The sequence below is a fragment of the Triplophysa dalaica genome, chromosome 4, assembly GCF_015846415.1.
Source record: "Triplophysa dalaica isolate WHDGS20190420 chromosome 4, ASM1584641v1, whole genome shotgun sequence".
Taxonomy (NCBI): domain Eukaryota; kingdom Metazoa; phylum Chordata; class Actinopteri; order Cypriniformes; family Nemacheilidae; genus Triplophysa; species Triplophysa dalaica.
The window spans coordinates 18,321,075-18,336,917 of NC_079545.1; the positions used below are offsets into that span (position 1 = coordinate 18,321,075).

General features: G+C 36.8%; 1 protein-coding gene across 1 annotated transcript in view; it reads left to right on the forward strand.

Annotated features, from left to right (window-relative positions):
- Nucleotides 1-1,156: 1,156 nt before the first annotated feature.
- Nucleotides 1,157-15,843, forward strand: part of tacr1a (tachykinin receptor 1a) — a 29,339-nt gene continuing 14,652 nt past the window's right edge. The window contains exons 1-2 of the mRNA XM_056747111.1: nucleotides 1,157-1,731; nucleotides 7,016-7,210. Of these exons, the coding sequence (XP_056603089.1) occupies nucleotides 1,325-1,731; nucleotides 7,016-7,210 (602 nt within the window). The 5' untranslated portion in view covers nucleotides 1,157-1,324. The remainder of the gene's footprint in view (nucleotides 1,732-7,015; nucleotides 7,211-15,843) is intronic.

Sequence of the window (15,843 nt, forward strand, 5' to 3'; positions counted from 1 at the left end):
ATCGATCACTAGTAGTAGTTGTTCTTTACAGAGAATAATTAATTAAGTTACAGACAATTATTTATTTAGGAAGCAAACAAATCACTACCTTTATTGGTGGAAAGGATATTTTGCCTTAAGTATCCTGCTCGGTGTGAGATTCTGGAAAACAAATCACAACAAACTCATTAAACGGAACAACAGAGGAAAAAACAATGTATCATCATTTAAAGGCAATTATCAATTACCGCTCACCAAACAACGCTATATGCCACAGATGATTACAAAAAACATGTTCATAGCAATGTGGTATTGGTTTATAGGTGTGATTCATCAAAATGTTGAAAATTTGCTCATGTAAAGCGCAGTTCCTTTGCCAATGATTCATCTACTACCAAAGCATTCCTTGTGTGCATAATGCAAGTATGACACGTTTAATAATTACATCTCTCCCCTTTAAACAAATTAAAGGGGCTTATTTACAACATACTATACAGTGCAATTTAACGTTGGAAGCGTATAAGCTTTCACATGGCACCACCAGGGGGAGATCATGAGCTTTTATTTATTGACTAGTCCAACTCCAAACATAAACTTGTCATTAATTGGTGGAGCTCAGTAATTACGTATTCAACACGCGCACACAGTAATTGTCAAAATGAAGCTGGATGACGACGTTCCCAGTGCATCATCCACAGTAAATTCTCCTCAATGTCATAAGTTTTGAGACTCGAATTGGCATTTAGGCTTTAATTTGCCTTTTAGTTCCCTCGTCTGTCATCTGATATAAACTACAGGCCTCAATTTAGATTATCCAAATGTTGTATTAAAAAGAACGAATTATTTTTTACTAAGATAGTTCAGAACTTGCGTACAGCATCTCCCAGACTGCACATGGAGATCTCACGTATAAAGCCTGTTTACAAAATCTAATGGGTTCTTTCCATTACAAACCACAAAATCATTCAGCTGTTTGCCATTGAAACCTAGCATAACAACATTCTTTCATGTGTGGTTATTTTCTTAAAATAGTATTCAGGGTGCCTCTGCAGATATCTCCAATACAACCAAACACATTACCATTATACAATTCCTATTATAATCACTCTTTTTTCGCGCATGATAAGTATATGAACACAATTTCGTATTGAAGAGACCAACCTTACGCTGTAGCATCTGCGCCTGTGCGCGCGCCACTTCTCTTTTGGCACGCGCTCGAGCACTTGGCAGCGACGCTCAGGAGTGAGGTGTGTAACCAAGAGCTAAAATTGGTTTCGTGATGAGGGAAAGTGAATGAGCAAGCCGTCGCGATCTGTGCTCTCGTCTTCTTGGAAGGAATGAAGAAATGGACCCGCTTATCACTTCCACTGACTTTCCAAGTAATTCAACCAACGACTCTACAACCTTCAACGACACCGATTTATACAGGAACCAGTTTGTGCAACCAGTTTGGAGGATAGTACTTTGGGCAGTGGCTTACAGCACAATTGTCATCGTTTCTGTGGTGGGCAACATCACGGTGATATGGATCATTTTGGCGCACCAGCGCATGAGAACAGTGACTAACTATTTCCTTGTAAACTTGGCTTTCGCTGAAGCGTCTATGTCCGCTTTTAACACCGTTATAAACTTTGTCTACTCGGTGCATAATGAGTGGTATTTCGGCCTCTATTACTGCCAGTTCCACAACTTCTTTCCGATAGCCGCTGTCTTCGCTTGTATATGTTCAATGACCGCGATAGCGCTCGACAGGTAAGTTCCCCTTCGCACAGTTCACGTGCCCTTGCTAAGCAAATTCGCAGATTTCACCTGCGTGCGCAAAACAAACTTAGGTTCGAACTGCACTTTACCTTTAATTTAGTTAAAAAACAAATTAAGTGATTGCGACAGTTTATTCTGCTTTTTATGTTTTTCTTCCCCGTCTTTAATAGGCTTATATATTGTAGTGCTTCGCCCCACAGTGCCAATGAAACTGTGTCTGATGTAAAATTAAAACAAATGAAGGATTATAAAGAAAATGTAAGGTTCTTTTTTCTCTATGCATGCAGCAATAACCTGGCTGAATAAAAATAATTTACTGGCGACTTTAGTTTAAAATGACATTTGCCACATTATATATTTATTTCCTATTAAGTAAAAGATTTATATTTGGCGACCTTAAAGTGACAATTTCATATTCATTCTAATTCTAAAATCCTTTTCATTAAGAAATACCTTACAATGATGTTTATGGTAAAGACAGCATACATGGAAAGATTTTGCAATAAAACATTAAAAAAAAAGATATAAATACAGTTATGCTCATAAACTCATTATTAAAATACATCTCAAATCTGAAAAGATTCTGAAAGCTTCTACACTGTTTGAAAAATAAGTTGTTTTCTATACAAGGGTAAAAATATATTTTAAAAAGTAGCTAATGTTCCAAATAAATGCAAATAGATTTGTAATGGTTTGCACTGTAGAACAATTTGCCTTCAAAATTCTAATTAATGTTGTTTTTTTCAGCTCAATTTAAAGAACACTTTAAGGTCACATCTTAATGACATCATACAATATAATGATGAGTTATTTAGTTAGCATCCGAGTCACAGCCTATTCAGAAAAAGGTAATCTCGTAAGTGATGCTTTATGTGTGCCGGTTAGTTTGCCAACCTGGTTCTGTCTCGCATTCCTTGAAAACTATCTCAAATATATGTATTTATCACAAGAAGGCAAAGGTTTCAGTTAATGTCTGACCCATCACCACCTCTGTTCATATATAGACTTTCTGCCTCCCACCTTCCCAGAAAATCCAATATTAAAAAACTTTTCTGACTTCCACTTATCCACATGCATAAACATGAACTTTTAAATAATTCTATTACCTAAGAGACCGTTAGGAGAGATGGGAAAGATTTAGACTGGGAAACACTATTCTGTGTGTGTGTCTGTCAGAGCACTAAAGGATATTATTTATCTTTGAAAGATTCTTCTGAGCAACTAGCCAACATTACATTCTCTCTAGAGACTATACACATTTTATACACAGAAAATTACTCATAAGGTTTTCCAAACACATTAGTGATGTCTTGATTTATATGACTCTATAGAGTTTTACAGACTATGGGTTGCCATTATGCACAATAGGGCTAGATTGCCTTCATATTAATTTTTTTATCTTCTGACTTGAATGCCAATCTCTTTTTAATCCCTAATTAATAACACTTAACTAATGGCCATATGAGACTGTAAAATTGAACAATAAATTACTCCCTCAAAATACCCATACAAATTCCTTAAAAGGGTCACCAAAGAAATAAAAAAATCGTAATTTACTCACCCTCGAATTGTTCCAAATCTGTACATTTCTTTGTTCTGATGATATTTTAAAGAATGCTTGTAACCAAACAGTTCTTGGCCACCATTGACTACCATAAAGCAATGTTCCTACTTTTGTAGTCAATGGTGGCCAAGAAATTGTTTAGTGCTGAAACAGTTACACCAGAGAGCAAAAGCAGACTGCACGAAATAAAAGCAGTTCACATTAATAAGATATTAGCCTTTATGCTCATGGGAGGTGTTTATTTACATATACATATACAATTATGGCTTTACTTTTTCTTGAAATAATGTACCTTGCAAGTGTTTTTATTCACTTAGTAATCAATTATGCGTGAATATAGCAATACAAGCTCTTCTAAGCACCTCGGCTGAGAGATATTTTGCTTGCCTGGATTTCAGCTTTGTTACTCTGTCTGAATCTCACACTCACAGTCGGCAGTAAGGCTGTCGCCTGCGTTGACCTGCAGTGTGTGAAGTAATTGTGTTACATGCTCTTATAGCAGTGAGAGAAGATATGTTGTCCAAGTACAACATCACACATTCTCACCTGTTCCACCAATCAGGTGTTTTTGAGCTTTGCGCTCTCTGTGTCTCTCTTGATGTCAATCTGACAGCATGCTAAATGGCGATTTGGTAGAAGAATAGACGGGTAACTGGCCGAGAGTGTCAAGATGTCATGCTGAACAGGAACTCAGAGAGGAACTGCCTGAATCCTGGAATAATCTGCGGTATCAATAAACATTTACTTTACCTCCTGCTGTCACTTCAGGGGCTATTGCATCCTTTCAGCTATGTATTTCATGTCGTCCCTGAAAAAGAAATAACTAGCCCCAAAATGGCAGATCCCCTCCCCACAGACACACATAATAAAGAAAAAATAATGGAAAGAAAAGCACTGCAAGCGTGTAATTGTGTAACCGCACTGTCTGTCTCCGATCCTTCAAGCTTGTTGCTCTTATTGGTTTAGCCCTGGTGCCGTTGAGAGCCGAAGGACGGTGATCTGTTGCCCTGAGCTCAAGTAATGTCAGACAGATGTGCTTGAATGTATGTTGGTGCTGTGAGTGACCTTTTCACCTACTGGAGAGTGTGCCATGAGCCCATTGTCATTTCCTCATTACTCAAAAATCCTCTCTGGCACTGTATGTAATCATGTTGTCTTTCAGCAAAATCACTTTAACCGAGAATGACTGGCGAGACCAAAAATGCATTCATACAAAAGATAATCTGATTGTCTATCACATGTAGTCACATTGTGCGTATGTACAGTGGGTGGTTAGATGTTAGTCATGGTCAGTGAACGCTAATGTAATCAGACAGAACTATGCAAGTTTTGTTCTCTTTATTGTAGTTTGATGCACTGTAGAGTTAAAATGATGACACTCAAAAATGAAAAATTCTGTCATCGTTTATTCACACTATGTCATTTCAAACCTGTATGACTTCTTCTGGAGAACACAAAAGAAGCTGTTTTGAAGAATGTTGGTATCCATGATGGTACCCTTTGACTCAAATTAGTTTATGTGTCAATAAAATCAAAGTGAATGGGTACCGCTTTTGTTAGGCTACCAACATACTTCAAAATATCTTCTTTTGTGTTCCTAACTCCAGTCAACCACATCTCTCACAACATTAAAAAACTACTTAAAACCCATGTCTTCTATGAATACTTGACAGAAGAAAAAAAAACTATTACCCTCTCTCTTTCTCTTAACAGGTTTGATCTAGCTTTTGTTGAAACTAGTAACTTTATATTAGCACCAATTGTATTATGACATATCGCTCATTTCTCCCTGTAAGTTGCTTTGGATAAAAGCGTCTGCTAGATGACTAAATGTAAATGTTCTGCAGAAGAAAGTAAATCATACAGGTTTGAAATGACAAGAGGGTGAGTAAATGATGGCAGAATTTTCAATTTTGGGTGCACGCAAAAGTTCACACAAAAATAATTTATTCACCTCATGTTGTTCCAAATCCAGACAAACTCTCTTCAATCAAACACAAAGAGTTTATTTCTTAACTTTGATAGAACTTGTCTTCTTTCACATTCATAAGATGAAAGAACGGTTTGGCTGCTCTTTAAACAAATATTCAGAAGATGGGTTTGGAATTGCATTCGAGCTATTTTTCATTTTTAGGTGAACTCATTAAATGGTTTCTGCCTGCCAATTATTTAAAAAAAATCACAAAATATTCACAGCTTGCAGAAGCTGTTAATTTTAAGAAAACTTACTGTCCTAACAAGCACACTTGCTTAACAATTGGCTGCTGTCTATAAATTATAAAACAACATTTTCTGCATGAAAGCTGCACAGTAATATCATTATTCAGGTTGTGAACATGAAGGACAGCCCTGAATATAAAGACCAAAGGAAGTATGAGACTAATTAAAACAAAGTTAAATAAAAGAAAGGAAACATATACAAAACAATGTGAAAAATGCTTGGATGTCTCAGCGGGTGCAATTATGAATAATTCCTCATAAATCCCTATAAATACAAATACTGAAAGAGGTTCTATATAATGAAACAGTCACTTTTAAGAAGTTTAACATTTTCAGCCAAAGAAATGAAGGTGAACCAGTCATCCGTATCAAGACCTCAGCTTAACACCGGAAAGGAAGGGTGTCACAAAAAGACCATTATTCATTATGAACCGTGTAAAGCCATGTCTGGAGTTTGAAACAAAGTGTGTGTCAAATTTGATGTCGAAATAGATTTTGTGGTTAGATGAGGATTTTGGTTTAGCGTCTTAGTAAGCAGATGTATGTGTGGTTCTGAGTGGTCAAATCATACAAAAACGCTCATTAGAAACAGGAAAAAATATATAAATATCTTCTACTACACTTAGCTTTAAACACATTTCACTGCGCCAGTATGGTACACTGAGAGCTCTGCACAAATGAATGAAATAATTCAGCCACAAGTGTATATTCATTGTCCATATACTGTAAGAGATGACTGGAATAGATCCTCTCTGTTTTAAGGGACCTCATTCGATCAATGTACAGCCAAAATGATACACTTGCTTGTTTTAGAGCACAAACCCAAGGCTCACACATTAATGAAGCTCAATAGGTCTCCAAAATGCATGTGCGATTTACAATTTCTCCTTCCATTTTATAGTGATAGAGTTTTATATTGGGCACATAATTTAACAAAGATTATAAAGAGATCTTTGTGTGCTGGACGAAGAAATGTTAAAACTTTCCTGTAGCTCAGTGGTAAGAGCATTGCGTTAACAACACAAGGTTGTGGGTTCGATCTGGGGGGATAGCAAATACCTATGTAAAACGTATAGGATAAAGCAATCCAAGTTGCTTTGGATAAAAGCGTCTTGCGTTGAAAGTTTAAATGGTCGAGGATAATATCTCCTGTTTTTAAGCAAAGCCTGGGCTGCCACGTATGAATGATGATCACAGCAAATAAAAGTGGCTGTAAAATGAAATGAAATATGTGCATTGAGTCAAACCCACATGCAGAGACTTCATCTTCATTTCTAGCACCAAGGTTTTCTAAGGCAACAAAAACGTTGCTTTTCTTTGCAAAAAGGAGATTAGAGATTAGAAAGAAAGTGAAGCACACTTAATATTTTAAATCCCATTAAATTGGAGCTAAAGTCGTTTATCAAGGTTTAAAAGAGCCAGTTTTATTGATGCATAGCTTTAAACAAACCTTCTTTAAGCATTAAACAGGATTTTGTTGCTCTCCCACAGATACATGGCCATCATCCATCCCCTGAAGCAGAGGATGTCTGCAACTCAGACAAAGGTGATCATTGGGGTGATCTGGGTTTTGGCTCTTCTCCTGGCCTTTCCCCAGTACTACTATTCCACCACGGACCAGATGCCTGGAAGGGTCGTCTGCTACATCGAATGGCCTGAGTACACACTGCTGGACTTCAAAAAGATGTAAACATCACTTTTAACTACTTATCAGCCAACGGCTATAGTCTGTGTTGCCATATGCTGATCTGAAAATTTATAGATTTAAAATGTTCAGTGCTGTTTTGCTTAAATGGAGATTTATGGATGGAGATTCTTTTGAAGATAGAGTTCAAATTAGCCCCAAATCTGTAACAAAATCAGATTTTATATTTTGTTGCTGAGAGTTAGAGCTTTCATACTGTAGCTCAGGATATATGCAGTTCACGGCTGTGTTTCATTTAAGTATCAACTAAGTTTAGATGTTTCTCATAAAACTGTTAGGAGAAATAAAATAAAAATAAATGTGATAATTATTAAAATATGAAGATGGACCTTTAATGACTGTAGATTGTATAGGTAAATAATCTGGATTTGGGTTGATTTCACAAGAAATGTTTGAATTTAAATTGAAATATTCAATAATATTGAATTTTAATAACATCTAAAAATGGACATGGGATTTCTGGGTCTTTTTCTCAGGGAAATTATCGGAGCAGGTGTCGTAAAGATCCTGTGTGTTGTTTTTTGGAGGATCTATTGACCGAAATGAAATACAATATTCATAACTATGTTTTATGTATAAACCCTTACATTATGATGCATTTTGTTTTTATTACCTTAGAATGAACTATTTCTATATACATACATCGAAGGTCCCCTTGCATGTAATTTAGCATCTTGTTTCTACAGTAGCCATAAACCAACAAACTGCTCTACAGAGCACGTTTCGTAAATACGTAATCTCCTTCGGCAAAGATGTGACCATAAACGTGATAATATCTTTTTCTTATTTTAGCCACCGAGTGAGCCATTGATTGCACTTCACCATCTCACCACTAGATGCCGCTAAATTTCATACACTTCTATACTCAGTCTGATAGCAAACCAGCCCCCAGATTATCTCTATCTCAGCACCAGCCGTGCAAACAACATGCAGAGAGCGAGCTCAGAGCTGTGACGTAGACGCTAAGCGCCGAATTTAAGATTGTAGTTTAGGTTAGGGAAATCTAGAACGATGGCAGACAATGAGACATGGGATGCTATTCGCTCTGTTGTGGAAAATATTCCCAGCATTTGTCAATTGAAACCCGAACAAATGTTTGGTTCACATTTTGAATGGAGGTGATTTCCGCAGCTTTTTTATGTTCCTTGGAGTTTTAGAGGCTGTATCTCAGTCTCTTATATTTGTCGAGCTCAAACTAGCACCCTTTTGACAGGTCAGTGTCTCCTTGCTTTTCCAGTCCTTGAATATTGCCATGTCATGCTGTAATCTTTCAATTAAATTGCAGCATTTCTGACAAACTCGAGATTAACGAAGAGCTGTGTTTAACAGAACTAATCCTAAATTTGACAGTTGGCTGCAAATATTTTCTCGTTTGTCTCTACTGTCAAATATTAGTTTAGATGCACTAATTGTACTGTGGATGCGTAGATTTACTTTACTTAATCTGCAAAAGTCGTTCACAGCCATTTTAACTGCAGCATTTCGCTCGATGGTTTAGTTTTCGCCGCATACCTGTGTTTACAGCAGAAGTTTGAGGTGGCTGAGCCAGCACATAATATACATCATAACCAAATGTTATGTGATTTGCTTACGGGTACAATGATTTTAAACTTCAGACAAGCACATCCCTAAACGAGAAAGTCAACACTTGTCAATTAGGCCCTCCAGACTCCGTCTACCAAGCAAAGCAAAGTAGCAGAGTTTGGTATTGCCAGGCTAGGAGATCTATTGAGATATTTGAGTTTTTACAGTGATATTTTTCTGTGATTTTTCTTTGGGCCAATGTTTGCTTGTTAAGTATGACGTCATGCACCACCGCTTATGGTCCAAAAGGTCTATCAGATGCCATAGGCAAGAGTTTATATGATAATATAAACTCATGATGTGCTGCACTGAAAAACCTCTATCATAACCTACATCTCCAGTGACATCGATTCATTTTACATGAATTATTAAAGCCTGGAGACTGAAGTGTACACCAAGAGTTTATAAAGGTTTAGCTTAAATGTGTGATAAGAATAAACAGTGCTCCTAAACAGCTGTTAAAAAGTACCCTCACAGTGGAGGATTGGACCTCAACTCAACTCAACTCAACTTTATTTATGTAGCGCTTTTTACAATTTTCATTGTTACAAAGCAGCTGTACATGATACACATTGAATAAAAGAAAAACAACTAAAGGCATATACCTGTAAAAACAAGAAAAAGGTGAAAAACAACAAAAGACAGACATACAAATGCTCCACACACACAATATGCATACATACTTACACACATTGACATAGACACACACACAAAAAACACACTCGCACACACGCACAGTGAAAGCACACATAGGAGAGAGAACCACAGGTCAAATATTAAACGTATTTTAAGTTCTTATATGCAATATTAATTATGTCTAACTTCTAAATTCTAAAGCAGCCCCCCCGGCCCTGGAAGTGGTATTCCTTACGTCATGACTTAACAAGCAGATTGCTCCAGATATTGTAAATAATATTATACATTTCGTTTTACGTAATGAAAAAACAGATCATCTTTACCCGGCCTAAGGTCTTTTTTGTATAACATCTGACAATCTTTATCATTAATCTTTTTTTAATAAAACATTTACCACACGAATGCCATGGCCATAAGAGAGAGAACAGGAAAGAGTTAAACCCTATTAAAGCAAACATAATTGAAAATCTTGCCAGAGGGTAAATACAATGACTAGAACAAACACCAATGATTATTACTCCTCCAAATTGTGGGGATACTGGTCTGAAAATCTGCTTTGTAAACAGATCACAATTAATCCGAAGTTCTGATGTCTAATCTGAAGTGCTGTAGAACGAGGGACGCGAGTCAGAAATGATGTAGGGTTCAGTCCAGTGATTCCATTAGAAGAAGAGGCATGGAGTCGATTAATGTTGCTTGTACCTCTCAGATAGCTTATATAAGACCACAAATAGCTGTTGCGTTGTGGCACTTTTTAGGTTGTAGGCTACTTGTTTTAAAGAAGCTTTAGATGTTAGGTTGCCTGTGAATATTCAATCTCACCTTTTTCCATTGGGTTTACACACAAAATAAAAACAGCTGAACAGCCGTTTACATTTAGCGGAGGCTTTTAACCAAAGATGATATATAGTAGCTACTGGCATATTATCATAGAGTATACATTAACATACTACAAATTCCCTGAGAATTGAACTCAGGACCCTTTGATCTTGCACCCTATCATTTGAGCTACATGAGCACAGATTGTTAAATTTCATCTTCTTACCGTCTGCCTCAAATACTCTATTGCAATTGCTCTCTCTCTCTTTTTGACTTACTTTCCCACTTGATGTCTTTCAGTTCAGCTCTTTGTTGGATCCTCTTCTTACGTTTCAAACACTTGTTTCTTAAGTCTGCCTTTATCTCACCCACATTCTATTGCCTGAAACATTCATATCTTCCTGGTGTGCTTGTTATATTTCTCCTCTCTTTCTCTGTCTCTCTCTCCCTCCCTCTGTACTGCTCTCAGTAAGAAGTGCTAGTTCTTTTCCATTAGTTAGCAAAGACCAATACTGAGGCACCAGACATTTTCCTACAAGCACCCTACCATTGCTCTCTCTCTCTCTCTCTCTCTCTCTCTCTCTCTCTCTCTCCTCTCTTTCTCTCTCTCTCTCTCTCTCTCTCGATTCATTTTTACATTGCCAAAGCACAACAGATTGAGATAAAATAAGATTATATAATTATCTATACATACATATCAATATATACAGAAAAAGAGCAAAGTATTGATGAAAGTTCATACATTCCCTTGGAATTGAACTCAGGACCCACTGATCTTGCACCCTACCATTTGAGCTACAGGAGTACTCTATTGCTGTTGCTCTCTCTCTCTCTTGCTCTCTCTCTTACTAACTCACTGCCTAAAACTCATTTCACATTTCCCAAACTCCTCTCATACATTACTCTGCCTTTCACACCACGGTTGACTTTTTTGCTGGTGTTTCTACCTGGGGGTACGGAAGCTAACACATCCATTTTTCTGCTTCGAAATAAATTTCACAGTTATTCACAGCATTCACTGGTATCTTTTAACAACATCACGATTCTCACATCCACGCAGGAAATAAAGACGGCCATATGGATCCACAGAGCGCGAGGTTGGATGCATTCAGTAGGAAATCACAGCCATTTGTCTGTTCTTAATACACGTACCAAACAATCTCAACAACATTCATCATGCTAGATAATTCTACAGTCCTCCATCTGCCTTAGACTTAGATGGTGGAGCTTATTTCTTCATTTTAGGAGTCATCACATAAACATTAGAAGTTGTAGTTATACCTTTAAAGTGATTGCATCCTAAAACATTGTCATTGTTCTTTAATTAAAAGTTATTTAAAGGAACACTAGGATGCGTAAATGAAAAGTATTCATCAATCATTTTAAAGAGACATTTCTGACCTACACTGCACAACAATACATAGATATTTGTACTAGAAAACAAGACAAGAAAACTAAGCATTCTTCAATAAAGATGAATCAACTGGACCTATTATAAAAAAGTCTTGTATTCAGAAACATCAAAATAAAGAGAGTTCATCTTTAAAACAAGAACAAATCTGCCAACAGGGTAAAAAAAAAATATTCCAAAGGAAAACAAGATAATTTTTCTCAGGTCAACACATTTGTAAAGACGTTTTTTATGATACTTCTAGTAGCACGAAGCATTCATTCATCCATGTCCATGATACCTAAACTCTAATTTGAATGTTTTTTTTGTAAATACTGAGTGTCATTGTGGTCCAATCAGCTATTGATAGCATGTTCCATGTCCATGTCTGAATACACGTAACACCTATAATTCCTATAATGACTGGGGCAGAGGGGTTAAGTGTGCCGATCTGAGATGAGACTTGTCTCATATGTTAACATAATAGACGAGTCTAATTAAAACTGACACCAGGTCAGTCGAAGAGTCCATAAAGTGTAGGGTTTCCAGGGGCGCACGACACACGTTTAAGTTCTTCTTTAGCTGTTTACTATGGCGGGCGTTATAATAAGACTACAGACACATGCCGCAGTATAAATAGTCCAATGTGTTATACGAGTGCACATGAGACACACTGTACTTGACATGAGCTCACATACTTGTGTTTAACGGCCGACACACTTCTAATCAAGCATCGTTCACACACTCACCCAATGACATTTAGTTATGTTTTATCTCTCTCTCTTTAATAAACATGTATAGACCACCCTGACACTCATGCATGCTCCAAAATGGGATTTTTTAACAGGTGGGAGAGTATTGTGCTGCGTGTCATCTTACTCCTGTCGCCACATCCATCCTCTGGGTACACAGCCAAGCAACAAAGTAAACAGGCACATACACAGTCAGTTATTTTATTCACACAGATGTGTGGATATACCAATTTATTTGTACATTGGACAGCATCCAGCTCGGGCAGCAAGAGGCTATGTCGCCCTGAAAAAAGAATCAGTAATGCCCAAAAGTACTGTTTTTGTTCAAATACATTAATAAAGGTTCATTCAAAAGTTGTATGCATGTTGCACTTTGAGTATAAACTGAGGGTCAGCTTGAGGTTTGGCAAAAACGAGACAAAAACATGTGAAGAGCTTATTGAGTCAAGACTCAGTCAGGAGAATGGCTTTTAAATAAAGAAAGAGGAAGAAAGATAGGAACAGCAAAATATTGATAACTGATAAAACTGTAGTCAATGTTTGCTTTGTTTCCTGTGGGGTTTTTGCTTATCTATGCATTTTTGAATATTAGAAAATCCATATTCCCTGATATGCTGTGTTTTGCATTTCTTGACAAATAATTTGGTCATATAAATACTGTAATCATTTAGTGTTCTGCATTTTGTATCATACACCCCATTTTGATGGTTTAATATAACTGAAGGGGGCTTTTAAAGCAAATATTGTACTGTTATGCGGGCAAACAGATAAAAATGAAAAGACCACTCCAGAATGATTTAATTATATAATTTACTATTTATAGGTATATATTTAGATATAGGTATAAGATTTATTATATTTTTAGTTTCATTCTGTGAACTTGTGACATTCTTTGTCCCAAATTGTGACCCTGGACCACAATACCAGTCATAATAGCATGGGTAGCAATATCCAATAATACATTGTATGGGTCAAAATTGTCAAAATTTTATGCCAAAAATGAATAAGATATTTAGTTAAGACCACATGAAGATATTTTGTCAGTATATCTATAGTACTTGATTTTTGTGTGGATGCAGCAAAATCGTGAAGAAAAATGGACGCTACTGTCCACTCTTTGGGAATCAAAAATGAATATATTATGAATTTTATTTCACAACTTTCGATCTTTCGCACTGCTGTTGGGTGACTTTGTAATTTTTTCGTTTTTTTGTTGGAATTTAACACTGAACTGGTATACCCCAATACATGCAGAAATGTTGATAAAAGAAATATCAATGTATTTTTAGAATACAGCACGACAAAATGTCCAGAGCTGTGTGATATTCTCTCATTCAGACCCCCCTCATCATTTTAACCCTCCTGATATCTTGCTCTGTTTGATAGCAGTTCACAGTTTACACATTCTCTGCCAGCCCACGTTAAGATTGACGGCTCACTGTCATGTGCCGTTACGTTTCAGTATGCCTAGTCTGGAACTTGGATGATTTCTGGGCGACCCACAGGCTTGCCTCAGGCTGGTTCTCTCTCATTCTCCTGCTCTCTTTGCCAAAACCTGCGAGAAAAACGACTGAATTTGAGCTTAATCTGAATTCTGACAGGGCCCTCTCAATACTTTCTGCAAACGCCATCAAACTTTCAGAACTTGCAGTGCTTCGGTCATATAACTTTTGAATATCTTTACCAGAGTTTATTAACTGTCAAGCGCTACTCCACAAAATGGGACGGGAGTTTCTGTAGCAGCTTTATTAGTTGTAATGAGGCGTATCAACATAAGCCACAGAGAGTTAAACTGGCACATCATTTGTGTCAATGTCTGCTGTAAATTTGAGAAATATAAAGTGTCCTAAATAAAATCATCTAGATCGACATATGTGAAGCATATCAGAGACAGTTTCTCTCCCTTTCAGTTTTTTTCTGATATTTGACTCTTAATCCACAGAGAAAAGCAAATCAAAGTGGCCAGAGAACAATTTCAAAGTTTTTTTCTCCTTTTAAGCTCTGGGAGAGATCTAGAAGCTGGGGGACATGGGGAGGTGAGAATGAGAAAACACAGCCTTTATTTGTTTTGTAATTAGCTTTCCATCTGGTAGTCTAGATCTAGACTTTCATCATTCCTGGGTTGGATTCAAACAAAATTATTGGCAATTTCTACCTCCACCGCTAATGTCTTCCATTGTTAGTTAGGGCCGTATTTTGTTTGCCTAAAATGGCAAAGCCACAATGATTTGTATTTGTTCCGAAAAAGCTGTGTCTTTCTCGGGTATTAAGCGATTCGTTGTACCTCCAAGGCATTCAGAGAGCAAATGTCCTGTCTCTCATTTTTCCTCTTCCGTGAGAATGGAGATGATAACCGCAGAGGTGTTGTGACATTATTTCTACTGTGTTTCTCCAAACATGCTGCTGAAACAATAACTCGTAGTTTTAAATATCATATAGCTATCACTGTATGACAGTGCCTCTCACCAGCGGTGTAGTGGAGGGTACACACTGGTATATTGCACATATTCCCACTTCTTTATCAGTTGGCATTGCGTAAACCCACTTGTTTAAAAAACGGCTATAGGCTAATGTTTTTATTTCAAATGCATAACTTAATAAATTCCTGTTCTTTAATTCTGTTTCTATGTTCTACAAACGTGACCTGTTTTAAATAAAAACACAGGTATGTGCAACTTTTGTGATTTGTTGCCTTTGTTATAACTTAAAAAGTTAAAGGAATAGTTCACTCAAAACTGGACATTCTGTTATGTCATTTCAAACCCAGATGCTCTTTCATGATCAGAGATTGTATAATATTTATTTTTTACTGATGCTGATAATCATGAAAAGACATTAGCTATTGTTTTAGTCTAATTTTCACTCTAAAAGTCTTAAAATTGCACATATATAGATCATGGAAGTCAAATATTTTTTTCTCAAATCCTACGTACAGCTCTGGTTGTCTCTTCATGTAGCTGGTAGGTCAGGATTGATCGCAGAATCTGCACCTTTTCTGTGGCCATCTATCATTTCTGATATGAAACTTCAAAATGTGCATAAAACCAGGGGACGGTTGCATAAACTGTTTAGACTAGTCTTACAAGTTAGTCACCTTATTTTTTCTTCAAGGCTGGACATAACTTCTTCAAGTAAGGTAAAAAAGGGTAAATTGATCTTACTGAATTATGAAAAGTAAGACTCATTAGTCCTAACTAATTGCTAGTCTTTGAGAATAGCTGTTAAGACACTGTCTTAATTTAGCGGCTATGTTAATGCAACTTGCCCCAGGGTGGAAACCTGGCTACATTATAACACTGAGGCATTCATCCTTTGCTGGGCCACTTTAAAAATGAGGGCATAAATGAACAGTATACCCACTTCTCCAGGCACCACTACACACCTCCCTCTCACTGTTTGCTAGCAATAAAAAAAATCAAGCGACGTGTTTGGA